Source organism: Trachypithecus francoisi, unplaced genomic scaffold, assembly GCF_009764315.1.
Source record: "Trachypithecus francoisi isolate TF-2019V2 unplaced genomic scaffold, Tfra_2.0 Lachesis_group20, whole genome shotgun sequence".
NCBI lineage: Eukaryota > Metazoa > Chordata > Mammalia > Primates > Cercopithecidae > Trachypithecus > Trachypithecus francoisi.
Window position 1 is genome coordinate 44965643 of NW_022681466.1, and position 27723 is coordinate 44993365.

Here is a 27723-nt window from a genome sequence, read left to right on the forward strand (position 1 = left end):
CTCTCTTGCCTCCTATTTATTTGTTACCAAGACTAAGAAGCTGATGAATTTTCTTTCTAGGTTCTCCAAACAGCCTTAGGTTCTACTGACACAACCCTCCAGATCCACAAGCTAGCCCATTTGCCAGACAGGGAGACCAAGGTAGAGAAGAGCTATAGTTTGGCCAGAAGACAGCCAACAAAGTGACCCTAGAGCTAGAAATAGAAACCAGGACTTGGACCTTCCTGGGGCAAAAGATGCTGTCCTGGCATCTGGAGGAGGGACTTACTCATAGCAGGGGTTTTCGAGGGCCTCTGGTGGGGAGATATACATGTATGGTGACACAGGCTTGTCCACAAATGCCCCGAAGCCAATCCGCAGGTTACTGGTGAGCTTTCGCATCTGGGTGGCCAGCTTGGTACCCAGGTTCTGGATGCTCCACAGATCGTCCTTCATGGAGTAAGACAGGTCCATCAAGTAGTAGATGTCCACAGGGTAATCCTCCACCTGCCGCACTTGGATGGAGAAATTCTTCGAATCATCTGGAAGGCAGAAAGATGTTAGTTTTTATCTTCTTCTCCCTCCAAGATTGAATAAGCAGATTTGGATACAGTTGGGACTAAGAAATTGCATGATCAAAGCAAACCAGAAAGCCCTGGTCCCTTTTCCTCTTCCTCTGCAATTCTATTACTCTTCTAATCTCTTGACCCTCCTATTTTTAACATCTTCTTTTCCCTTCTAAAATTTTCCACTTTCTCTAAATCCCCATGGGATTTCCAATCCTGTGAGTTCCAAGGGTCTATCACTGTGAGTCACAGAGGTTTTGATAGTTACTACGCTTCGGATTCTGTAAAAGACAGAAATTGCACCCTACCCTTCTCTGAATCCCATTGCATCCAACACATGCCTTGATAGTAGGTAAATCCTTCTTGACTTAGTTGGAAAGTCAAAATCAATGCTTCAAAATTTCTGTCTCTTAGTCTAACCTTTCCTCCCTCTAAAGGTCTTGTGTACCTATTGTGCCTGCCCCCATTCCCCCGTCCCAATCCCCTGTGAAAGGAGGGCTTACAAGTTGCTTTCTTGTTCTATATCTCGTTTGCACCTCAACACAAAGCTCGAAGCTAGGTAAAACAGGCACTTGGGTAAAGAAGAAACAAATGTTTTTTGAGCACCTACTTTGTCAGAAGGGTTAAGTAACTTGTCCAAGGTCAAATAGCTAATATATGATGCAGTCAAGATTCAACTCAGATCTTCTGACTCAAGTCCTAACGTCTCTTATTTTCTTCCATTCTCTTGCCCACACCTCCCCCCACATCCTTGTCTTCCCACCCCATTTCCATTCTGAGGTACTTCCCCAAGACTTCCTCCTCAGACCTCCAACTTGTGCTCTATGCCCACCTGTCTCAGGTCTCTCCCTGCAAAGGGTCCCATCCCTACCTGGCCGGAGCCGGAGTGCAATCCTCTGGGGACTGACTTGAGTGACCTGGGAGCTGTCTCCAGAGCCTTTGTCGCTGAGGGGCCTGTCCTCTAGTACTCGGGCCTCACTGACTGGGAACTCGATGGATTCCGGGGCACAGTTATCCTTCAGCAGATTCTCCTTCAGGTCACAGCGAGGTGAGCCCAGAGGCAGGGCCTGTAAGACAGGAGACCAAAGAGAAGTCCAGCAATCAGAGCTATGGTGACTCTTTGCCTCCTGCAGGCCCTACCACTTCCCAATAGCTAAGAGTTTACCCCATACTTGGATCATAAACAAATTGGTTTGGTCTTTCCTGGGATAATCCCGTAGGACCGTTTTACAGAAAGGGGAAATTGATACTTTGGGAGGCCAAGGCATGAGGACTGCTTGAGGCCAAGAGTTCAAGACCAGCCTGGACAACATAGCTAGACCCTGGCTCTACCGAAAAAAAAAAAAGAAAAAGGAAAGAGAAATTGAGACATAAGAAAGGCCTATTTATGGAGTTGTAGCTAGAAAGAGAGCCTGTCCAGTAAGACGCCTGGTAGACCAGCATTTTTTAACTGTGGAATGCAACACACTTGTGGGTCCCAAAATCAATTTAGCAGGTGTCAACCATCACTTTGTTAAATAAAATACAATAGAATAGAATAGAAAATATCAAAGTGTACAAACAGTCAAAGTGTTGTTTTGTGAAACTCTCATATTGTTGGAGAGTGGGGAATAACACGTATAATAAATAACCATACCCAGTACAATGTGTTTCTTTCTGTAGGTTTCAAAACAGTTTGGAAGCTACTGTGTTCGACACAGGCTAGGCTATGAGATCCATGAAGTCAGGGACTATGTATGTCTTGGTCCCCTTCAATTCCCAGCATCCAATCTAGGACTTACCACAAACATGATAGGGAAAGGCAGTGTAAGGAGGCAGGAGAGAGTCAGGGCTAAGGGCACAGGAGTAAATGCACATTGCACTTACAACTGCTTACTAATGCAAGTCACCTAATTCCTCCAAGCCTAGTTTCCTCAGCTGTAACATGAAATAATAACAGTCCCTCCTTCAGTACTTAAGAGTAATCAAAATCATAGAGTCAAAAAGTAGAATAGCAGTTTCCAGGGACTGGGAGGAATAGAGAATTACTGTTTAATGGGTATAGAGTTTCAGTTTTATAAGATGAAAAGAGCTGGCCGGGCGCGGTGGCTCAAGCCTGTAATCCCAGCACTTTGGGAGGCAGAGACGGGCGGATCACGAAGTCAGGAGATCGAGACCATCCTGGCTAACACGGTGAAACCCCGTCTCTACTAAAAAAATGCAAAAAACTAGCCGGGCGAGGTGGCAGGCACCTGCAGTCCCAGCTACTCCGGAGGCTGAGGCAGGAGAATGGCGTAAACCGGGGACGCGGAGCTTGCAGTGAGCCAAGATCCGGTCACTGCACTCCAGCCTGGGCGACAGAGCAAGACTCCGCCTCAAAAAAAAAAAAAAAAAAAAAAAAGGAGATAGATAGTGGTGATGGGTTTCATGACATTATGAATGTGTTTCATGCCACTGAACTGTATGCTTAAAAATGGTTAAGATGGGCCAGGCCCAGTTGCTTATGCCTGTAATCCCAGCACATTGGGAGGCCGAGGTGGACGGATCACCTCAGGTCAGGAGTTCGAAACCAGCCTGGCCAACCTAGTGAAACCTTGTCTCTACTGAAAATACAAAAAGTAGCCAGGTGTGGTAGCGTGCACCTATAGTCCCAGCTACTTGGGAGACTGAGGCAGGAGAATTGTTTGAACCTTGGAGGTGGAGGTTGCAGTGAGCCGAGATCATGCCAGTCCACTCCAGCCTGGGCAACAGAGCAAGACTTGATCTCACAAAAAAAAAATAGTTAAGATGGTAAATTCTATGTTATGTGTATTTTCCCACAATAAAATTTACTTAAAATAATAGTAATTATGGTACCTCCCTCACAGGCATGTCACACAGGCTAAATAAGACAATCTACATAAAATGCATAGGACAGCACCTGGCACAGAGGAAGTGCTCAGCAAATGTGAGCTATTACTATGAGATGCTTGACAAGTACTTCCTGGATAAGCTAATTATGAATAAACTCCACAAACTTGGGAACATGGGAAAATACCATGATGCCAGGCTCCTAACCAGAGCCCATCCTATCACTTCAGCTTCCTCCTTCACCCTGGACAAAGAACAAATTGAGTACCCTTCCAAAAACCCACAGCCCCCTGAGGCTCTGTGTGCTTACACCTGAGTATTGAGTGGGGGCCACACTGGAAAGAACACCGAAAATCAGGAAAGAGGATCATTCCTAGGCCTGCCAGTGACTAATCACGTGAGCTCAGATATATCATTTTGTGTCCTCACCTGTTCAACAAGGTAGTTAGATGACATGGTGTTTTCAGTCCCTTCCGGCTCTGACATTCAGCCAATTTAGCCAACGCTGTGTGGGTGCATGTCTATGAGGGCTCCTTGCCAGGTTGAGGGAACCAGCCAGCAAGCTGGAAAACCCCTCCCTGGACCTATTTCACAACATCTAGGCCTTCGGGCTCTCCCCAGCTCCACTCCTACCCACATCCCCCATAAGCACTTCCAAATGTCTGCTGGATAACCCACACCAGTATCCCAGAACAATTAGTGTTGACATTTATTGAGTACTTACTGTATGTCATGCACCGCGGTGAGCACTTTACATGGATTATTGCAATCTGCCTGCCTGACAGTTCCATAATGCTGGAACTATCATTATTTTATAAGGGAGAAACCTAAGGTTTAGAGACTTCACAAATGAGGAACCCAATCTTACAGGTAAGGAATCTGAGGCTTAGAGAAGTTAAGGAATTTGCTCAAAGTTGCAGAGCTAGGAAGTGGCAGAACTGAGAGGACAGCTAGATTGTCCGACTGTAATTATCCTCATAAAATAAGCTTCATTACATTCCATATAGAGTGAGAGTCAAGGCACGGAAAAGGAGGAGTGTGGAAGGAATGGTCCTAGGAGGAGCCACAACAGAGAATGCCCCAGGTAGGGAACAAGATGCAAGATGGGCATGTACGAGGGATGGAGAAGGATGGATGACATCTGCCTCCTCAGCCTCCTCAAGCAACCTGGCAGCCATAATGCCAGGAGAGGGACTGGGTCACAAGGAGCTATTCATACTCAAAAGCCCTGTAACCAGCCGGGTGCGGTGACTCATGCCTGTAATCCCAGCGCTGTGGGAGGCCGACACGCTGGATGAGCTCTGGATCACTTGAGCTCAAGAGTTCCAGACCACCCCGGGCCACAGGGCGAAACCCTGTCTCTACTAAGAATACAAAGATTATCTGGGCATGGTAGTGCACACCTGGAATCTCAGCTACTCAGGCGGCTGAAGTGGGAGGATCACTTGAGCCAGGGAGGCGGAGGTTGCAGTGAGCCAAGATCACACCACTGCACCCCAGTCTAGGTGACAGGGTAAGACCCCATCTCAAAACAAAACGAAAACAAAAAACCCTGTAACCCAAAACCCTTCCCAATGCTTAAGGTCTCTCTCCCTTTCCAGTCCGATCCCCCTTTTATGGGCTGAAGCCTTCCCCACGTGGATGGGACATGAGCAACACCAACAGCATGAGGACTACCCTGGCCCAGGCAAGAAGTAGAGTTTCTGGAAGCCAGCAGCTTCTTTCTTTCTTTCTCTCTCAGCTTCACAGGTATGCAGGCAGGGAACTAGCCTCAGCAATGGAAATCACTGAATGAGACTTAACCTTCCTGGTGGCAAATACTCCAACAGGGACATCACAGACCTCCCACAACTCTGAGGAAGATGAAAATCTCCCCTGCACCCAGCTGTGGCTGAGGACGGAATGACATGGGGAGAGCTTGGGCACTTCAAGTTTTGTGCCCAGACTCCTGTTGTCCCTGCCCACCTTTCCTACCCCTTCCTCCTCGGAAGCAGTCTTTCTCTTGCTCAAAAAAGTCCCAATCTTATCTCTGATTCCAGCTGCCCACAACGCCCCAGGGAGAAAACCTTCCCAAAAAGGCAGTGGAGAAATCAGAATGCAGTGAGGAGCGGATCCTTTCCAGGACCAAGACAGATGCTCAAAAAGACAGCAGGGATGGGAGCCCAGCAAACTGGATGAGGGCAGCAAGGCCATCATGCATCTTCAGGCTCCATCAGCAGAGCGAGAGAATGCATTAGACGGGAGTTTCCTGACTCCTCTTTTCTAATGTGGCGGTCCTAATGAGAAGATGGTTTGAAGCGCTAAGATGTGCTGACAGTCCTAATGGTTTGTTATGAGTTTCCTTAGAAAAATTAAACACTGAAAAACAAAACTGCCTCCCTCCCTCCCTCTGTGGTTGCTGACATCAGAGGTCAGGAATATAACAGGCCTGCTTTCAGCCAAGCTCTCCACGAGAGCCCTGCTCCAGAAGAGCACCAAGGCAGTGACCTCAACATACTTGGGCAACATTCCCTTTCTTGGTAACCCAGGCTGAGAAGGTAGAAGGAATATCACCAGGTTAGGCAGGGAGAAAGCTAGAAGGGGGAGGGGTGGATATTAAAGTTCCAGTTCCCAGGGAAACCGGATGTTACACAAAAAGGGCAAAAATAGCCAAGACCCAGGGGAAGGGCCTGAGCACAGAGGTGGGAGGTTCCAGCCAGCACCCTGCAAGCTGGCTGAATTACCTCCCTCTCCTGGGAGGGTGACACATGCTCTTAATACCATTCTCCATTAATCCCATTTTGGAAACTGGGAAAGTACAACATGAATAGTTGTCATTATCCTGCCTATTTCACAGGGTTGGTCAGGAAGTAAAAGACTGTGAATGTGAAATGCTTTCAAAATAGAAAAATCTCAATATAAGTTAATCTCAATATAAGAAATCCAGTATAGGACAGAGGTCCCCAACTTTTTGACACCAGGGACTGGTTTCATGGAAGACAATTTAGAGATCTACTAAAGATCGAGACCTTTAGTAGAGACAGGTGAAACCCTGTCTCTACTAAAAAATACAAAGAACTAGCCGGGCGACGTGGCAGGCGCCTGTAGTCCCAGCTACTCCGGAGGCTGAGGCAGGAGAATGGCGTGAACCTGGGAGGCGGAGCTTGTGGTGAGCTGAGATCCGGCCACTGCACTCCAGTCTGGGTGATAGCGAGACTCCGTCTCAAAAAAAAAAAAAAAAAAAAAGGAATTCCTAGTATATCCCTCCACTGTAGGGTTGCCAATTTAGCAAATATTTGGGACATACTTATACTAAAAGTTATTTTTTGTTTAATTCAAATTTAAATAGATGTTCTGTATTTTATATTTATTTTTTAGAGACAGGATCTCCCTATGTTACCCAACCTAGAGTGCAGTGTCTATTAACAGACATGATCATGGTGCACTATGGCCTCAAAATCGTAGGCTCAGAGAATCCTCCCACCCTAGCCTCCTGAGTGGGACTACAGGCACCAGGCTGGATGTTCTGTATTATTTGGCAACCTTAACTCCACCTCCATCCACCTTGACCCCAACCCCTTGACCCTTCAATTAGCAACGTTTGTCAAACGTGCTATCATAACAACCCATTCTGATGTAATAAACCCATGGTCCATCCTGGGAACCTTTATTTTTTTTTTTTTTTTGAGACGGAGTCTTGCTCTGTCGCCCAGGCTGGAGTGCAGTGGCCGGATCTCAGCTCACTGCAAGCTCCGCCTCCCGCGTTCACGCCATTCTCCTGCCTCAGCCTCCCGAGTAGCTGGGACTACAGGCGCCCGCCACCTCGCCCGGCTAATTTTTTGTATTTTTAGTAGAGACGGGGTTTCACCGTGTTAGCCAGGATGGTCTCGATCTCCTGACCTCGTGATCCGCCCGTCTCGGCCTCCCAAAGTGCTGGGATTACAGGCTTGAGCCACCGCGCCCGGCCGGGAACCTTTATTTTTAACAAGCACTCCAGGCAATTCTCAATACCAAATGAGTTTGGGAGGTTCTAGACTCCAGCATGGCACTGCTGAGACTAAGACCACGAGTTGAAGCCGGCCTCTTTGCTAGATTTACAGACCAGAGAGAGCACACCACCCCAACCCGTGTCAGTATCCAACCCTCCAAGAACACACCCTATGCACATGAGCCCAAAACTCTGTGCTCATCCATGTTGGCTATGTTTTCCTCTTACCCAGCCAAGCTCTCACTATACACACCCAAGAGCTCCAGTCCTCTAGGACCAAGGGGAAAACCGAGCCCAACCAGTTGTTTTTCCAGGCACTGCCAGCTTGCCTGGAACAGCCAACTCCGGAGGAAGAAGAACAGAGGGCTCTCCAGGGTTTGATTATTTGACAAATTACCTACAAAATGGACCAGACTGTTCACCTTTAGTTTTTTGAAGTCAATGTCCAAGCATTTTCAGCAGTTAAACTTAGCCTATCCAGGGGAAGCCCTGCTCCTCTCAGGAACAAAATAGCATTTCTGTTCAGGTTACAGTCCAGGATTCCCACCTCCCATCCCTCCCTGGTCACGGCATTCTGTCCTACCCTTCCTTCTCTCCCTCCTCCCTCTTGCTCAGGGATCGTTGTAGTCCTTCACTAACCTCGGCCCCGCCCCCTTTCATGTTTATATGCCATTCTCCCAGGGAATATCTTCCTGGACTTTCTACCTCCCTCCATTTGTTTTCTTTGGTCCTAGCTGCGCCCATTTCCTGGCTGACTGCACCCCTCATTCCTAGGCTGGTCCTACGTCATGCTCTGATCTACCCTGCACCTTTCCCTCTGCCCTCCCCAGGCCTGCCAGGGGACAAGGAGCACAACAGTCACCCATAAATATTCTACATGTGCATCTTTGAAATCTGGTTACGTGACCTAAGGGCTTTGTCTGTTCAGGCCTCAGCCCACCTCAGCTGCATGGCTAGGCCCTATGCAGATCAAGAGGGATGAAAAATGGGGGATAGGGAGCAGGACAGACCCTCCAAGTAAGTTTTCTTTTTCCCCAGCTTCTCTGGGCCAGAGATGCCTGCATTTTCTCTTGCTTTGGGTTGGAAAGGAGGGAAGGAGGAAAAGATGGAAGCACCCTTTGAGTGACACTAGAGCTTCTGTCCTGACGTTCCTCTGTTCCTGAAGGCTTTGGGCTACCCAAGGCCCCTCCCCATTCAGCTCTCCCTTCTTCCAGCATTCAGTTGCAGAATCGCAACTTCCTGGTAAAAGAAGCTTTAGTAATATCACGATGGGAGGAAGGAGGACATAGCAAATGAGGAGGGAGCAGGCTACATCACACTGAGTAGCCCGCTCAGCCCAGAGGGGAGGAGAACCTGCGGGGGTGGAGGAGAAGGACTCATCCATTCCCCCTTACTCCCCTTCCCTAGCCCCAGGGAAGGTTTCATTTGCTAAATGAAGTCAATGTGGCCCAGATGTTGGGCAGCTGCCTCTGGAAGCAGTTCCCGTGCTGAACAGCAAAGAGGCCAAAGCAACGTGCGGAGCTGGCCTCTGCTGCTCTGGCAGCCCTCCTGGCCGGTGATAAACACAGCCTCCCAGCTCCCGCCCCTCCCCCCAGCCGGCCAGGGAGGTTGCCTTTTTAGGAAACTCAGTGGATCTGGAAAAGAAGCAGAGAGACTGAGGGGCTGGATTGGAGTGGTCATAAAACTGGAGAGGGCTGGGACTTGCTGTGGGACAGAGAGGATGCCTCAGGTAGCTGAGCCGCAGCCAGGCCAGGAACTCAGGTAACCACCTGCTGGCCGGGCCAGTGACTCAGCCTCAGACTCTATAATCACCGAATCTCTCCAACCACATTCATTCCCACCCCCACCCCATCAGCTCTTGCCAGCTCCAAATTTCCATCCCAGCCACAAACATAGCCATTCCCTCAGACACACTCATTCCCTAGGGCCCCAGACACAACAAACCTTCTGCCTAGACACAACTAACCCTTTCCTGTCCCCCTTCCGTCCTCACCAAGTGGGCCCGGCTCCTTTCCTCAACACCTCTGAGAAGGAAGGAAGGAAGGAAGAAGAGAAAGAAAAATGTAAAGCCGTGTGGCCCAATCGTCAAAAAGGGAAGAGAAAAGATCTTCTGACTAAACATCCACACACACAAGCACAAGATTCCTCTTCTATTTGCCTTTTTTAACCTCTAGGAAAAAGAAGTAAGCCAGCACCCCCTCCCAACCCCATCTGTACCTATACCCCTTGCTGCCTCTCCTTTTGAGACCTGACACCTGCTTCCCTGGGATATTCCACCCCAAGAAATGCAAGCAATGGGCTGGGCATGGTGGCTCACACATGAAATTCCAGCACACTGGGAGGCCAAGGTGGGAGGATCTCTCAAGTCTAGGAGTTCGAGACCAGCCTGGGCAACATAGTAAGACTCTGTCTCTACCAAAAAATTAAAAATAAACTATTTTTCTTAGGAAAAAAAGCAAGCAAAGTGTGAGAAAGGGCAGCAATGGTTACAGAGAGGACAGGAGGTCCAGCCAAACTGGCAAGGGCAAGGGGCTATATGGTAGACTCAGGAGAGTATTCCTAGCAACATCCCCATGACAGCTCCTCACCATCCATCAATGGGAAAAATTCATCAAAGTTTTGCTTAGAAGGGACAAGGGGTATGTGTATTCAAGAGGGAGATGGTAACTTCATGGGTCTGTTTGTGCACAAAAGCAGCTTAGTCTGGAGAAGAAACAAGGTCTGGTATCTGCTCCTTACCTCATCAGAGCACCAGGCACACATGGGGCTCACAGCCAGGCACTGCTGGCAGGAGCTCACACCTCGCGTGGTACAGATGTTGGGCCCTGCAACAGACAGACAAAGGCATTAGCACCAGATTTGGCTCAGTGAAGGTACTTACCTGCCCCATCCTTCCCAACTTTCCCAATGTCCAGGTTCACAGCTCTCAGGTGCACACAAACACACCCTAACCATATCACAGACATCTACCAAATACAGGTTATTGGTAAGGAAGAAGGAGGAGGATGAAAATCAGGAGAAGCTCATCACCGCTCTCAACTGATGAGGCCACAGTGGTAACAAGTGATAGGGCAAGGCTCAGCCATGGACCCAAGTCTCAGATGGTAACTGATGGAAAGGCTTTAATTAAGAACTGGTTTGACACCTACATTGTGCAAATGAAAATATCTCTGAGGCCCAGAAAAATGGCAATGTATTCCCTCTTCAGTCATTCTGGTGATATTCACAGCCACTGCACAGGGGATCCAAGGCCAGATGTACTGACATTAACACACAGCCTAAATACAGTGGGGGCGTGGAGGGCGGGGTGACTTCGGTGGCAGTCTCCCACTGGCTGGCAAAAGAAAAGCAAATCTGAAATCTTCTCAAGCTTCTCAATGCATATATCTTGGAATCCAACCATAAAATGCTCTAGGAGGAAGTGCAGAAATGTTAGAAAAGGCTGACCGATATACACTGAAAGAACATGGAATTTTAGAGTTGGAAGGTCTGTGCTTGAATTTTGAATGTTCTTCTACTAACTACTTCATGACCTTGGGCAACTCAACTAGCCTCTATGGGATGACAATATCTGTCTCACAGGATTTGTACAAAAATTCAGTGAGGTAAGGGGAAGCACTTGGTACACTATAAGGTGCTATTCAAATGTGAACAGTCCTCATACTGTCAAAGGACACAGAAAAGGCTAGGAGGAGGAGCAGGAACAACCAGGAAAACCAACACCACCTTGAGAAGCTCAGCCAGGAAGCCAAACTCAGGCATCTGCTTAGACAGAAGCCATTGTCCTCCCTAATTGCCTAGCTCAGCATTCCTGCTCCAACCAGGTGAACCCTGCCTCCTGCAGTGCCTGAGGGAGGTTTTTTCCAATATAAGGAGCAGAATGTGAGGGATCTGTTCCTCCCCATGACCCAGTTACCCTGACAGCTCCTTCATGCAGTTTTCTAAAGGGACTTCTTTGCACCTAGCTGGTAAGGCCAGCAAACGTATTTTGGAGAAATCAGCCTGACCATTGAGATGTTTTCCCAGTGTCCCCAAAACTTCTCATTTAGCGGTCTCCATTCATTTTATTACAGTGTGACTGAATTCCCTCCTTCCCAACGCCTGGACAAAAACACACTCAGAAAATGAGTGTATACACACAAACACACAACATTGTAAAGAAAAATTGTGGCCGGGCGTGATGGCTCGTGCCTGTAATTCCAGCACTTTGGGAGGACGAGGCAGGCGGATCACTTGAGTTCAGGAGTTTGAGACCAGCTGGCCAACATGGTGAAACCTCATCTCTGCTAAAAAGTACAAAAATTAGCCGGGCATGGTGGTGTGTGCCTGTAGTCCCAGCTAATCAGAAAGCTGAGGCAGGAGAATCACTTGAACCAGGGAGGCAGAGGCTGAAGTTAGGTGAGATCATGCCACTGCACTCTAGCCTGGGTGACAGAGTGAGACTCCATCTCAAAAAAAGAAAGAAAGAGAAAGAGAGGAAAGAAAGAAAGAAAGAGAGGAAAGAAAGAAGAAAGAAAGAAGAAAGAAAGAAGAAGAAAGAAAGAAAGAAAGAAAGAAAGAAAGAAAGAGAGAAAGAAAGAAAGAAGAGAAAGAAGGAAGGAGGAAGGAAGGAAGGAGGAAGGGAGGAAGGGAGAGAGAGAAAGAAGGAAGGAGAGAGAGAGAGAAAGAAAGAGAGAAAGAAAGAAAGAAAGAAAGAAAGAAAGAAAGAAAGAAAGAAAGAAAGAGAAAGAAGGAAGGAAAGAAAAAGAAAGAAAGAAAATATAAAATTTGGAAACAGGCAAAGAAAATACAAATGTCCTTTCAATGTAATGCAGAGTGTTGACTAGCTGACCCACCGTGCTTAGAGATTATCTGATTTTCTAAGAGTATTTACCTGTTGTTTGGCTTCTATTAATCAGGATATTTTACAATACTGTAAGAGTAGATGTTGACCTATCGAAAACCATAAAGATGGAAATGATCACCACTGCACTCCAACCCCGGGCAATAGTGCGAGATTCTGTCTCAAAAAAAACAAAAGAGAAATGATTCGTGATGAGAACATTGTATATTATTCTTTAAAAAAAAAAAAAAAGGCGGGAGCAGTGGCTCACGCCTGTAATCCTAGCACTTTGGGAGGCCGAGGCGGGCGGATCACGAGGTCAGGAGATCAAGACCATCCTGGCTAACACGGAGAAACCCCATCTCTATTAAAATACAAAAAATTAGCTAGGCATGGTGGCAGGCACCTGTAGTCCCAGCTACTCAGGAGGCTGAGGCAGGAGAATGGTGTGAACCCAGGAGGTAGAGCTCACAGTGAGCCGAGATAGCACCACTGCACTCCAGCCTGGGCGAGAGCGAGAGTCCGTCTAAAAAAAAAAAACAGCCCAGGTGAGGTGGCTCACGCCTGTAATCCCAGCACTTTGGGAGGCCGAAGCAGGTAGATCACCTGAGGTCAGGAGTTCAAGACCAGCCTGACCGACATGGTGAAACCCCGTCTCTATTAAAAATACAAAAAATTAGCCGGGCATTGGGGTGGGTGCCTGTAATCCCAGATACTTGGGAGGCTACTTGGGAGGGGCAGGAGAATCACTTGAACCCAGGAAGCAGAGACTCCAATGAGCCGAGATCACGCCACTGCACTCCACCCGGGTGACAAGAGTGAGACTCCGTCTCAAAATAAATAAACAAATGAGTGTTTGCTGTTTAAGCCACCCAGTTTATGGCATTTTGTTATAGCTGCTAGAACTGGCTAACATAACATTTTAATCTAATCATGATCATATTGTGGTATACAAGGTAAATTATTTAGATAACAGAACAATGTATATTATTCTTATCCAACAACAATACCAATGATTTTTGTCTGATAGAAAAGGTTATCCCCCACAGGTTAAAGTTTATTGCCTTGTAGAATATTAACCAATTTTGAATCTATTCACTAATTCATTTCAGCATTCCTTTGACTGATCAACTATAAATCTCCCTTCTTTGAAATTCCTTTTGAACTACTCCTAATGTCTTACTGGTTCTCTCATTACTAAAGTTGAATAAAATCTTTTACACATGTTCCCTTTATATTTGTGTAGAATTCATACTTTTAACTCCGTGAAAATTATATATACTTTAACAGTATCCATTTCAGGACCTTACTGGGGGGCAGGGAGGTCTAACAGAATGGGTATACACAATGAGTAGATTGTCATCCTAATTGAGTCACCCACTGATAATGTGGCCATGCGTAAATCATTTAACTCCTCTCAGCCTCCATTTCTTCAATTCTAATATTCCTACCACGTCATAATTGTTTATGTGTCTGCCTTAACAACACTGCCACCCTAGAGATTTTAAGTCCCTTGAGACCTGCTCTGCCCTGCCCAACTCAGCTACATTTCTTACTCAGTGGAGATGCTCAGTAAATATGCATTGGGGCAAAATGAAAGGTAGGGGAATAGATGAAGTTTTGCTTTGCTTTTTTAAGCAGCTGAGCTCATTTCTCAAAATTATGCATAGAATTCCAATATAAAACATGTAAATGGGTTACAACAGTTCCTCAGGCAATTTAAACTTTTATTGTTCTCCCAAAACCCCTTGATTACATGTGGAACCCTTGAAGCACCTCCTGGAAGCCCCAGGTCTCCTCAGAGCCTTGAGTCCATCTAACTTCAAAGGCCCCGCCCAACTTTAAAATTCTACAAGTGGGATGCCATTATAAGCCCATGGGTAACCTCTGGGGCTCCACTCTCCGACTTGACTACAACTTCAGAGTGTAAGTGTGAGGACCGTGAGTGGGAATGATGACACTGGTTCCAAGCCTAGCCTTAAAGCATCAAGGTCACCTCTGAGGTGCGGCAGCCCTGAGCCATGCAATGTCTATAATGAAAGAAAAGTAGCTGCTAGTTTCAGGATTCCTGAATGTTCACAACAAAAAATGCAACCAAGACTTCTCCCTGCATGAGCTGCCTGGCCATCTCTTAGCCCTATCATATTGTGGTATACAAGGTAAATTATTTAGATAAGAGAACAATGTATATTATTCTTATCCAACAACAATACCAATGATTTCTGTCTGATAGAAAAGGTTATCCCCCACAGGTTAAGGTTTATTGCCTTGTAGAATATTAACCAATTTTGAATCTATTCACTAATTCATTTCAGCATTCCTTTGATTGATTGCTGTCTTCCCAGGCAGATGTGGACATAGCCTCTCTTTTTCCCCTATCAGAAGACTTCTGAGAGGAGCACAGCCTGAACTATTTTAGGTATCTCCCTCCCTTTCTGGAGTTTCCGTGGGAATTGGCATGCAAAGGGGAAATTCTGGACATAAATGCCATTGATATTCACAAGAGAGAGAAGCACAAGGAGACATCAAGAAAGGTTAGAAGAGGAAAGAGGACCATGGGAGGTATGGGCACTGATATGGTTTGGCTGTGTCTCCACCCAAATCTCATCTGAATGGCAGTACCCATAATCCCTACATGTCATGAGAGGGACCCAGTGGGAGGTAACAGAATCACGGGGATGGTTACTCACATGTTGCTGTTCTCCTAATAGAAAGTTCTCACAAGATCTGATGGTTTAATAAAATGCTATTCCCCCTTTTGCTCAGCACTTCTCCATCCTGCCGCCATGTGAAGAAGGATGTGTTTGCTTCCCTTTCCACCATGATTGTAAGTTTCCTGAGGCCTTCTCAGCCATGTTAAACTGTGAGTCAACTAAACCTCTTTCTTTTATAAATTACCTGGTCTTGGGTATGTCTTTACTAGCAGTGTGAGAACAGGCTATTACAGTACATTGGTAATGGTAGAATGGAGTGCTGCTATAAGGATACCAAAAATGTGAAAGTGACTTTGGAACTGAGTAACAGGCAGAAATTGAAACAGTTTGGAGGGCTCAGAAGAAGACAGGAAAATGTGGGAAAGTTTGGAGCTTCCTAGAAACTTGGAGGGCTCAGAATACAGTAAGATGTGGTAAAGTTTGGAACTTCCTAGAGACTTGTTGAATGACTTTGACCAAAATGCTGATAGTGATATGGGCAATGAAGTCCACACTGAGGTGGTCTCAGAGGAGATGAGGAACTTATTGGGAACTGGAGTAAAGGTCATGTTTGCTATGCTTTAGCAAAGAGACTGGCAGCATTCTGCCCCTGACCTAGAGATCTGTGGAATATTGAACGTGAGAGAGATGATTTAGGGTATCTGTCAGAAGAAATTTCTAAGCATCAAAGCATTTAAGGGGAAGCAGAGCATAAAGGTTTGGAAAATTTGCAGGCTGACAATGTGATAGAAAAGAAAAACCCATTTTCTGTGGAGAAATTCAAGTCAGCTGCAGAAATAAGTAACTAGGAGCTGAACATTAATTACCAAGACAATGGGGAAAATGTCTCCAGGGCATGTCAGAGACCTTCATGGCAGCACCTCTCATCACAGGCCCAGAGGCCTAGGAGGAAAAAATGGTTTCCTGGGCCAGGCCCAGGGTCTCCCTGCTATGTGCAGCCTAGGGACTTGGTGACCTGCATCCAAGCCACTCTAGCCATGGCTAAAAGTCACCAATTTAGAGCTCGGGCCATGGTTTCAGAGGATGCAAGCCCCAAGCCTTGGCAGCTTCCACGTGGTGTTGAGCCTGCAGGTGCACAGAAGTCAAGAATTGACATTTGGGAATCTCTGCCTAGATTTCGGAGGATGTATGGAAACACCTGGATGTCCAGGCAGAAGTTTGCTACAGGGCAAGGCCCTCATGGAGAGCCTCTGCTAGGGGAGTGCACAAGGGAAATATGGGTCAAGGCCCCCAGATAGAGACCCCCTCCTTGGGCACTGCCTAGTGGAGCTGTGAGAAGAGGACCACCATCCTCCTGACTAGAATGGTAGATCCATTGACAGCCTGCACCATGTGCCTGGAAAAGCTGCAGACATTCAACGCCATTCCATGAAAGTTGCTGGTAGAGAGGCTGTACCCTGCAAAACCACAAGGGTGGAGCTGCCCAAGGCCATAGGAGCCCACCTCTTGCATCAATATGACTTGGGTGTGAGACATGGAGTCAAAGAAGATTGTTTTGGAGCTTTACAATTTGACTGTCCTGCTGGATTTCAGACTTGAATGGGGCCAGTAGCCCCTTTGCTTTAGCCAATTTCTCCCATTTGGAATGGCTGTATTTACCAATGCCTATACTCCCATTGTATCTAGGAAGTAACTAATTTGCTTTCAATTTCACAGTCTCATAGGCAGAAGAGACTTGCCTTGTCTCAGATGAGACTTTGGACTTGGACGTTTGGGTTGATTCTGGAATGAGTTAAGATTTGTGGGAACTGTTGAGAAGTCATGATTGTGTTTTGAAATGTGAGGACATGAGATCTGGGAGGCGCTAGGGGTGAAATGATATGGTTTGGCAGTGTGGCCCCCACCCCACACCCCTGATCTCCTCTTGAATTGTAGTTCCCATAATCCCCAGGTGTTGTGGAAGGGACCTGATGAGAGGTAATTGAATCATGGGGGCAGTTACCTCCATGCTGCTGTTCTCATAATAGTGAGTGAGTTCTCATGAGATCTTATGGTTTTATAAGGGGCTTTTCTCCCTTTTGCTTGGCACTTATCCTTCCTGCCACCATGTGAAAAAGGACGTGTTTGCTTCACCTTCCACCATGATTGTAAGTTTCCTGAGGCCTCCCCAGCCATCTTGAACTGTGAGTCAATTAAACCTCTTTCCTTTATAAACGACCAAATCTTGGGTATGTTTTTATTAGCAGCATGAAAATGAACTAATACAGACACTGTCAGATTACTTTTTAGGACTTTTCCCAGTCTATCCATTAACCATCCATTTATTCTCAAATTAGCATTTCCCTATGAGTCCTTGATCCCTATGAGTCTCTGTGAGCCACAACAGGAAGCTTTGCAAGATACAAAATAAATAACAGCAGGTCCCTCCCAGTGAACCAGTGGTCCCTGACCCCAGAGGATAAAATGAGGTGCCAGGATTTGTTCTTTAGGAAGTCATGCCTGGAGAGTCGTGGTTACCCAGTCCCTTTATCCACTCTTTTTAATTAATCACAGATTGATTTCATGAGAACCAATGAACTCCCCATATTACCCCCAACCAAGTCCTGCTACCCAGACAGTTCCCTGGAATGCAGTGGTTAAAAGTGACTGACTCATCAGAAGTCTCTGCACTGGGCCCATGCTGATTCAATGAGTTGTTGCTCTGAGACCACCACTCCCTCCTGAACATGTGGAAGAAGTTTGGGCCTCTATTTCCAGTCATTCATAAAGCCTATGTTCCTGCTCATTCTCTGGGGCCCAGACTCAGTCCTGCTAAAGTGGGAATCTACACCATAATGTCACTTAAAGAACAAACAACTCCTACCTCCTACCACCCCTTTCCTCTGATAGGTTAGCCAGAGCCGGGGACAAGGTGGATTGACCCCAGTCTTCACAGGGTGGTTATAAGGATGAAATAAACCAAACCCTGTAAAACTCTAGCACAACAGCTGGAACACAGAAAGTACTCAATAAATGCTGCTGCTGCTGCTATAATTTATATTGGTTTTATTGTTGTTTTTATCCTGAGTCTCAGGTTGTTTAGGGCAGGTGAATACTTTTTTTTCCTTGATGACATCATTCTAGGGGATACTTGACATGAAGTTTAGTATGCCCTGAGCAGAAGGAGTGGTGGGAGTGTGCAGCCAGAAAGTATCACACCAGGGTAAAATGTTTAATTGTCAGATGTGGCTTCTACATGGGGTTAGGAATATTAGTCTTTGAAAATCCAGGCTTATGCCTGTAATCCCAGCATTCTGGGAGGCCAAAGCAGGAGGACTGCTTGAACCTAGGAGTTGGCGACTAGTCTGGGCAACATAGTGAGACCCCCATCTCTATGAAAATTTTTTTAAAAATTAGCTGGGCATGGTAGCATGCACCAGCAGTCCCAGCTACTCAGGGGGCCGAGGCAGGAAAATCAGCTGGGCCTGGGAAGTTGAGGCTGCAGCGAGCTGTGATCGTGCCACTGCACTCCAGCCTGGGCAACAAAGTGAGACCCTGCCTCAAAAAAGTTTTTTGAAAATAAAAATTTTAATCCAATCAAGACCAGCCAAGAAGTTTGCCTGGAAAGTAGAAGTAGAAGGTTGTGGTTTGGTACATCAGCTCGAATCACAGAACCAGAAAAGAGACAAAGGGTGGGAAAAATGAAGGAACAAAGGAAACAAGGGAGGGAACTAGATCCAGTGGAAGTCATAATGCGTCAATGGGGGCTATTTTGAGGACATGTTGTCCAATGAGACAGGATGTTGGACTGTAGGAACAGGCCACCCTAAAGAGGACAGGGGACTACAGGAGAGAGCTAAGTCAGAGTGAGAGGTGTTGATCGAGAAGGGAGGATGAGCTGCAAACACTATGGACATCTATCACTCTGCCAGAAAGGAATTCTAATCTGGGTCCCCAGCCTTGCCACTGACCTTCGACTGGTCACTTCCCAATTAGGTCCATGGGGACAGTGGGTGACTCACATGGTGCCTCATTGTAGTCACCTGGTCGTGTGACTCATGAAAAAACAAAACATCTCATGCTAACTGTCCTACATAGGCACAAGTGGTTTCTCTAGAGCAAGTGGCCAAGAAAGTTTATTTTAATTTTGTGCCTTCCTTAAATGTAGCATCAGCTAAGTAACTCAAAGAAGGAGGAGACAAAGAGGTGGAGTTTAAGGTAACGCACACCTCTGTGCTCTGAGCAAAAAGCTCCAGTAAGCTGTAGAGAATCCAGGCAACCATATTTCATCAAATCTAACACTGTGGATATAGTATATATCCTAATTTCAGAGATTTAAAACTGTTTTTAAGTATATCAGAGCCAGTTACCTATGGTATTTAACATTGGAAAATATTTGTGTATAATTTGCCTCCACCAATATTAAAATGTGTTATAAGTTGGCTTATGTCCCCAAAAAAGATATGTTGAAGTCCTTACCCCAGTGCCCATGACCATGACCTTACAGAGAAATCAGGTCTTTGCAGATGTAATCAATTGAGGTCATTAGGGTGGGCCCTAATCCAACATGACTGATGTCCTTATGAGAAGAGAAAAACACCACATGAAGACAGAGACACACAGAGAGAATACCACGTGAGGCAGAGATTGAAGTGATGCAGCCAGAAACTAAGGAACACCAAGGATTACCAGCCAACACCAGAAGCTAGGAAGGAGGAATGATTCTACCCAGAGTCTCAGAGGGACCACAGGCCTGCTGACACCTTAATTTCGGATTTCTAGCTTCCAACAAGAATGAACTTATGTTGTTTTATGCTACCCAGTTTGTGGTGCTTCGTTACAACAGCCCTAAGAAACTAATACAAAATGGATTTGCACCTCCGTCATTTATACGGCATGATTTTGAAGAACACTGCCATGAAATACTTTGCATGATTGAAAAAAGCTAGCATGAAATGAAATTTTTGATGCATTTAATCCACATATGGATAAGGTTTGAAAAGTGGTTACTTTAGCTGTACATTTTTCTACCGGTATATATCAGTGGTGTCAGTAGTCATTGATTCATTCATTCATTTACTCGACAAATGTTCATTGAGCATCTACCTGTGCCAGGCACTCTCCTAGGCACTGGAGACACATTGATTAACTAAACAAAGCCCCTGCTCTCATGAAGCTTACATTTTAGTGAGAAAGATGATAACAAAAAATACACAACAAAAATGCACAATATCTAACAGTGGCAAATGCTGTAAGAAAATAAAGCAGGATAAAGGAATAGCAAGCAATGAGGGGAAGGATTCTCCTTTAGAGCATGTGATCAGAGAAGGTCTCTCTATGGAGCTGACATTTCAAAATGATGTTAAAGAGGGAATCATGGGAAGATCTAAGGCACAGACATTCCAGAAAGAACCCAAGACAAGATCTGGATGGACATCAGCCTGTTAAAGAAACAGCAGGCAGAGAGACAAAGGAGGAAGAGAGAAGCACAGAGGAGCTTAGAGGAGCCATTAGGGACCAGAACACTAGGAAGCTATAGGCCATGGTAGAGAGTGTGGCTTTTTTCTCCACATAGTGGGAAGCCACTGAGGAATCTGAGCAGAGGTGAGCGAAAAAAGATCATCCTGACTGCTGAGTGGAAGACAGAAAGAAGGGAAGTAAAAAGGAAAGAGATTTATTATTCAATTAGAAATGTACTAAAATAATCCAGGCAACAGATGGCAGCAGATTTGGATGGTAGCGGAGTCAATGATGTGGTCAGACTTTAGATACGTTCCATCTAAAGACTTGCTGATGTATGGCTCATAGGGCATGAGGGTGTGAACAAATGTGAACCTGAAAGAGCCAATCCTTCAAGATAGATCCAGAGTGGCTAAGTGGGCCTAAATTTTAAATAGAGCAAAGCTGCCACTTGCTGACTAGAGGTCACAACCCACTCTGAGTTCCCTGAAAATCAACACCTCTGTTCAACTTTGGAACCTCCAGAGCTAACCTAAAATAACCAGTCAGGGCTTTGCTGCCTTGACCAGACAGGCCTCAGTTGTTTCAACCAAACAGAACTAAGCAAGTTGGAATTGTTCATTTGCATAAGTGGACCTCATCAGGAACCTGGGCAGGAACTTACATTATAAACCCCCAATTCTGACACCAACAACTGAGTTTCCCCAATTTGCAAACTGTTCATTGGAATAAAGTCTTTCCTCCCAACTCCTTTTCAGAGAACTTTTGTTCACAAGAAAAAGACAGAAAGGATTTTTGTCTGAGCAAGTGGATTCCCTGTAGACAAAGTTCAAATGTCTTGACCACTGGCCACATCCTTTCATTGGCCCTTCATGCTGTAAGAAAATAAAGCAGGATAGGCCGTGCATGGTGGCTCACGCTGTAATCTCAGCACTTTGGGAGGTCGAGGCGGGCAGATCACCTGAGGTCTGGAGTTCAAGACCACCCTGGCAAACATGGCGAAACCCTGTCTTTACTAAAACTACAAAAATTAGCTGGGCAAAGTGGTGCACGCCTGTAATCCCAGCTACCTGGGAGGCTAAGGCAGGAAAATTGCTTGAACCTGGGAGGCGGAGTTTGCAGTGAGCCAAGATCGTGCCACTACACTCCAGCCTGTGTGATGGAGTGAGACTCTGTCTCAAAGGGAAAAAAAAGGGCGGGGAATAGCAAGCAATGAGGGAAGGAGTCTCCTTTAGAGCATGTGGTCAAGAAAGGTCTCTCTGTGGAGCTGACACTTCAAGATGATGCTAATGGGAAAATCTAGGGCAGGTACTGTCCTTGTAAATGAAGCCAGATTATGTCTGGTTATCATCTCCAATAAGGTTAATTAGGTTGTCATGTACTGAAAACTGCATAAATCCCATCCCGCGATGGTGCCCTGTCTTCTCTAAGGTCGTGGTCTAAAATTAACACCCAGCTCCCAAGAAATGTGGTAAGGCAGGGGCAGTAAAACAACAGACATGGTGGCTATGACAGAAACGGCATGCAAAGCAGCAGGAAACCTCATGTCTAAAGCCATCTTTGCCCTTCCTCTGACCATATGACCTCAAACACATCCCTTCATCTCTCTGGTGCTCTCTCCAAGGCCCAGTGCCTCTTTGAGTCTAAGTCACATTCGTAGTCAAGAAGTTATAACTGCTCTGTAGCATTTAACGGGTCTAACCAGCCACATCGGCCAAGCACTGGAGACTCCAGACAGCTGCTTCCTTTCCCCAGTGCTCCCAAGTTGTTAGGATTAAATGACATAACACATATGAAAGAACCCTCTATAGCGGATGCTCAATAAATGTTCATTTCCTTCCCCCTTACTTTCACTCTAGTCACTTCCTACACCAGGAATCCCCATCCCCTCCCCTCCACCTCAGGGTCAGATGTGAAAGGGCCCTTTGTCCCTAACAGGATATAGTGAAGAAATCACTTTGGGCAGGAGACAAGAGCCCCCAGGGAGAGACCCAACCAATGCCACTGAGCCAGTTGTATGATCTTGGACAAGTCACTTCACTTCTCAGAAACAACCTTTTTGCTTTTTGGTAAAACAAACGGGTCAAATTCGATGATCTTCAAGGTGCTGCCAGTCCTGGAAGTATCCACTCTTCCAGCCAGAAAGCATCAACAGGTGGACTCATACCCTAGGAAGCCTAGGAACCCAAGACATAAGAACCCTCAAGCAGTGCACCAAGTGGCCATTTCTTCCTGATGGTCTGATATTTCACTCAAACACTGCATCTCAAGAGTTCTGGAAAATTTTATTAGCATCGACCCCACCTCTCATCTGACTCATTCAGTATACAGAAGAAGCAGGTCTGTACCAAGCTGTCCGAGGCTCAGTCCAGGAGTGCCCTATTGGTGACCTCCTTGGCATCCTGCTGTCCAGTTCTGCAGCCTTCCTCCCCCAGCTCATGTGTTATGGGTGTGGACAGCAGGCTGTGGTGCTATCACCAGTCCTTACTGCCAGCCTGTCTTGGTAGGAAAGCAAACTGGTTCAACCGTTTTGGAGGACAAATTGACAACACCTATTAAAATTTAAATTTAAAATATGCATGCCCTTCGACCCACCAACTTTTGTTCAAGAAATTAAGTCTGTAGAAACACTCGAACAAAGGTGCATAATAAATGAATAAGGATATCCCCTGCAGCTTTATTTGTAGTAGCAAATAATTGGGAATGACCCCAATGTCTGCCAACAGGGAATTGGTTAAGTAAATTCTAATATATCCATATAACAAACAGTATGCCTTATGGCTAGAATTATAGCTCTTGGGATAAATAATGGAAAGCCATAAGCTGACATAAAAAGATGCCTAGAGTATATTATTAAGAGACAATGGGCCAGGTGCGGTGGCTTATGCGTGTAATCCCAGCACTTTGGGAGGCTGAGGCGGGTGGATCACCTGAGGTAAGGAGTCCAAGACCAGCCTGGCCAATGTGGCCAAACCCTGTCTCTACTGAAAATACAAAAATTAGCTGAGCGTGGTGGCAAATGCCTGTGATTCCAGCTACTCGGGAACCTGAGGCAGGAGAATGGCTTGAACCCAGGAGGCAGAGGTTGCAGTGAGCCAGGATCGCGCAACTGCACTCCAGCCTGGGTGACAGAATAAGACTCTGTCTCAAAAAAAAAGATCCTATTATTGATTATCCTATTTGAGAAATAACAATAATGATAAATAATTATATATGTTGACAAATACATAGGAAAAAACTCTGCAGTAACTATCAGCAGTGGTTATCTTTAAGGACAAGACTACAAGGAACTGGTACTTGTACTTGCTGCATTATATTTCTGAGCTGCCTTTTTTTTTTAATAATAAGCTTAATTACTTTTATAAGCTAAAAGAAAATTAAAGCTAATTTGAAATGTCCTCTGTTCTGCCTCCCTGTAGACATTTGCATTGATTTAAATGTAGGCTCCGCAGAGTCTGCTGGGCTTTCTACAAACTGCACCTTCAGCATCAAAACCTCTTGGAATGGCAAAGTTAGCAGGAACATAAGAATGAGCTTTGGGGTATGAGTTGCATGAGGAGATGCTGGTCAAGGGATATAAATTTTCAGTTAGACAGGAGAAATAAGTTCAAGAGATCCACTGTACAACATGGTGACTAAAGTTAATAACCACATGTCATCTACCTGAAAATTGTTGAGCGGAGATTTTTCAGTGTTCTCACCACAAATAAATGATAAGTATGTATGTGAGGTAATGCATATGTTATTTAACTTCATTTAACCATTCCACAATGTGTGCATATTTCAAGACATCATGTTGTACATCATAAATATATATAATTTTTATTTGTTAATTTTAAACAACAATAATAATAATAATGAAAGAGAATGGAGAAAAAAAGGAGTAAACTTTGTCAGGCCCACTCTCACAGCCTTCAAGAACTGCCCAGGACAGTATGGTCTGTTCTCAACTTGTGGAAGCCCCAGGAAGGAAATGCTACCCTCCCCTCCCCTGGGGACTGGCCAAAGATGCTCCCTGCAGGCGGCTCCAGCAAAAGTTCAATCTGGAGTTGAACAAGCGCAATGGCTAAAGTTGGGGTTTGGAGCCATCGGTGGATCTCATAGACCCAGGTTTCTCTATCCAAAAATTCCATTAGCAAAGAGATGCAGTGTTGACTACAGGGACTTTTTAAGTGGCTACTGAATGTGTCTTCTGCCAAGCTTCTGGAGCTCTCTTCTAGTGCAAAGTTTTTCAAGCTTGATTTTAACAGCAGGATCTTCTTTTTTTCCCAAAGAAATCATTACATGAAATCCAAATTGTTAATTAGTTAAAAGAGTTCCAGTTGAAGGTGGTGGGGAGGGGCAGGAGCACACTGAAGTATCTCCCTTCATCTTCTCTGTCCCACTTTGCAGCCCCTGGGACAGCAAGAGACTGAGGTCTAAAAGTAAGGTGACTTGTTCAAAGTCACCCAGCAAGCTGATGAAAAAGCCTGCAGAACTGTGAATCAAATGTAAGTTTCTTAATTCCAGATAAATTGTTCTTTCCGCACTGAGGTTTTTTCTATATGAAAGAAAGTACTATATATCACGGGTTTAAATAAAGGAATACACACACACAAGCGCGCACACACACACACACACACACACAAAGAATCATAAATGCGAGGGGAAAATGTCTAAACAGAATACACCACCTGATTAATATGAACATTATAGAGGAATAGAATTGGAAGGGAATTAGCAATTTTAATGACTGACAATGATCCTATGTGGATGAACCTATTTGAGAAATAACAATATTTGTTTTGTTTTGTTCTGTTTTTTGAGGCGGAGTTTCGCTCTTGTTGCCCAGGCTGGAGTGCAATGGTGTGATCTCTGCTCACCGCAAACTCTGCCTCCTGGGTTTAAGCGATTCTCCTGCCTCAGCCTCCCGAGTAGCTGGGATTACAGGCATGCATCACCATGCCCAGCTAATTTTGTATTTTTAGTATAGATGGGGTTTCTCCATGTTGGTCAGGTTGGTCTCAAACTCTTGACCTCAGGTGATCCGCCCGCCTCGGCCTCCCAAAGTGCTGGGATTATAGGCAGGAGCCACCGCGCCCGGCCGAGAAATAACAATATTTGTTATTTTGACTTTTTAAAGATGAGTATCACCTCATTCTTTCTCCTTCTCTCCTTGAATATTTAAACATCTTCACTAACTGAACTAAGAAACTGAACTAACTCAACTATAAAACAGAAAGAGGGGGGTGAGTAAATAGTCTTTTCATGCGAACATGACAGAAAAACAGAAGACATCTAGTGTTACGTCTGGTGTTAGAATTTGTCTATCAGGCTTTCTGGTTTTGGCTAAAAAGCCACCCACCCTCCCAAAAAAAGAGGAAAAAAAAAAAAAAGTCAAGTGGGTTGTTTTTTCAGAGATGCTACCAAAAATGTAAAAAGGTAGAATAGCCCCAGGTTTACTCAACAACTTCTGGCTCCAAGCATCATGACATACAATATTTGGCCACAAAATATCTGTTACTCCTATGAGCAAGAATACTAAGTGTTGGTTGCTACAAAATCCTCTCTAATATCCTGAAGTCTTTAACTACTTAGCACATGGAAAAATCTAATGGCTTATATATAGCCAAATACATCTATCCAATTAGAAAATTTAGAAACTGAAAGTGGGTAGCACCTTCAAGGTTTAATGGATCCGGTCCCACTGCTTTCAGGGTAACTGTTCCAACACTGAGGATGATGGAGTGGCGTCAGACAATGTCTTAGAGTTACTGATAGATGCAGCATCATAGATGAACCCCAAATGTATTATGCTAAGTGAAAGAAGCCAGACTGAAAGTCTATACACTGCATGATTTCATTTATATGACATTTTGTAAAACAGAACTGCAGGGACAGGAAACCGATCAGTGGTTGCAACGGACGAGGGTTGAGGGTAGGGTATCAATTACAAAAGAGCTGGGGGGTACCTGGCACAGTAGCTCATGCCTGTAATCCCAACAATTTGGGAGGCCGAGGTGGGCAGATTGCCTGAGTTCAGAAATTCGAGACCAGCCTGGGCAATATGGTGAGACCCTGCCTCTACAAAGAAAAAGAAGGAAAAAAAAAGAGCTTAGGGGAACTTTGGGGGATGATGGAAATATTCTGTATCTTGATAATGGCAATGGTTACTTGACTGTATACATTTGTCAACATTCATACAACTGTACGCACTAAAAAGGGTGAATTTTACTGTACATAAAATTATACCTGAATTACCTAACCAAAAAAAAAAAAAAAAAAAAAGAGTGTTTCTGGTGAGACTGCGTGCATGGACAGAAAGGCAGATGCTATCACTTTTTTGCTGGAGAGTTTCACGTTTCAATAAATGCCAGCAGTTCTCACATGGAGAATACGCAGTTCCCCTAAACAGAGTCATTTCCCTTCTCCCACCTTCATTTCCACTAGTGGCCTGAGCTCCATCAGGCACAATGAAGGTCCCACTCAGGAAGGACCAAGGTTCAGGAAGAGGGAGCAGAGGCGATGGGGTGGAGCAGCAGGCCCACTCTGTGGGCAGCAGAGAGGGCTGGGTACAACGACGCGGTTCATCCCTGAAGCTGCTCAGTCACTCCCTCAGTTAATTATCTGTCTGCTGATTCATGAGTTGTGGTTCCTGTGGGCATGCTTCCTGGAGATTTCTGCCAACAAGGGAAGAAGGGTTCTTGGGACTGGGAGGGGATGATAACCAGAGATCCCAAGTAGGGTGGGGAGCTTTAGAGGAGAAATTTCTATCAAGAAATTCTAGAGTCATAGCCAGACTCCCCCTCCTCACTGTGGTGTGCTTACCCCATCTTATGGTCTTCCCAGGAGACCTCTGTCACTCCTCACCTTTGCCCTCACATCCACACGTCTAAAGGGGAGAAAGGAGAATGTTGCCCTTCTACTGGCTCCTCCCAGGAGGAAAAAAAAAACGCAGACACTTTACAGAGGATCCCTTGAGTTTTTCACACTCTCAGATCACAGGTCTAAATGGTGCAACAGTGCAGCAGCTCAAATGCCTAAAGAATTCAAAATCGTGGCTATGTTTTAATACCCTCCAGATTATCCAAACAGCACTTGAGGATCTTAAATGAATGAGTGCAAATATTCAAATATTGGGTTTCTTAAAGAGAGGCACATCATCTATAGATGGCTTTTCATAGCATTCCATAGATATTTATTTTGCTGCCTATGTGCCAGGCAGTGGGCATAGAGTATTGAACAAAATAGACATGTCCCTCTCCTCGTGGAACTTGAAATCTTATAGATCCTTTTATCTTCCTCTTTTTTCAGATACAGAGCTTGCGGTTTTCTCATGGGTAAAGCAAATGTATAAACCTTTTTGCTCCTTGGCTGCTTCTGTGGATTCTTGCTGGGTTAGAGTAGCTGAGATATGCCAAGTCAGCAATGAGGAATGAGTTGAAATAAGAGGGACCACCTCTCACATATGTGTAGGGAAAGGGACCC

At 45.4% G+C, this 27723-nt stretch overlaps 1 protein-coding gene and 1 non-coding gene across 3 annotated transcripts in view; one reads left to right on the plus strand and one right to left on the minus strand.

The window, feature by feature from the left end:
* The window catches only part of ITGB3 (integrin subunit beta 3), a 60661-nt gene that overhangs the window by 29696 nt on the left and 3242 nt on the right, over positions 1-27723 (minus strand). For both annotated transcript variants that reach the window (XM_033184095.1, XM_033184096.1), the window contains exons 2-4: positions 10081-10166; positions 1417-1612; positions 269-521 (exon numbers count right to left, since the gene is read on the minus strand). In XM_033184095.1, coding sequence (XP_033039986.1) covers positions 269-521; positions 1417-1612; positions 10081-10166 — 535 coding nt within the window. The remainder of the gene's footprint in view (positions 1-268; positions 522-1416; positions 1613-10080; positions 10167-27723) is intronic.
* Positions 25535-25597, plus strand: LOC117068074. Its single transcript, XR_004430942.1, has one exon. It is a non-coding gene; the product is annotated as a U7 small nuclear RNA (small nuclear RNA).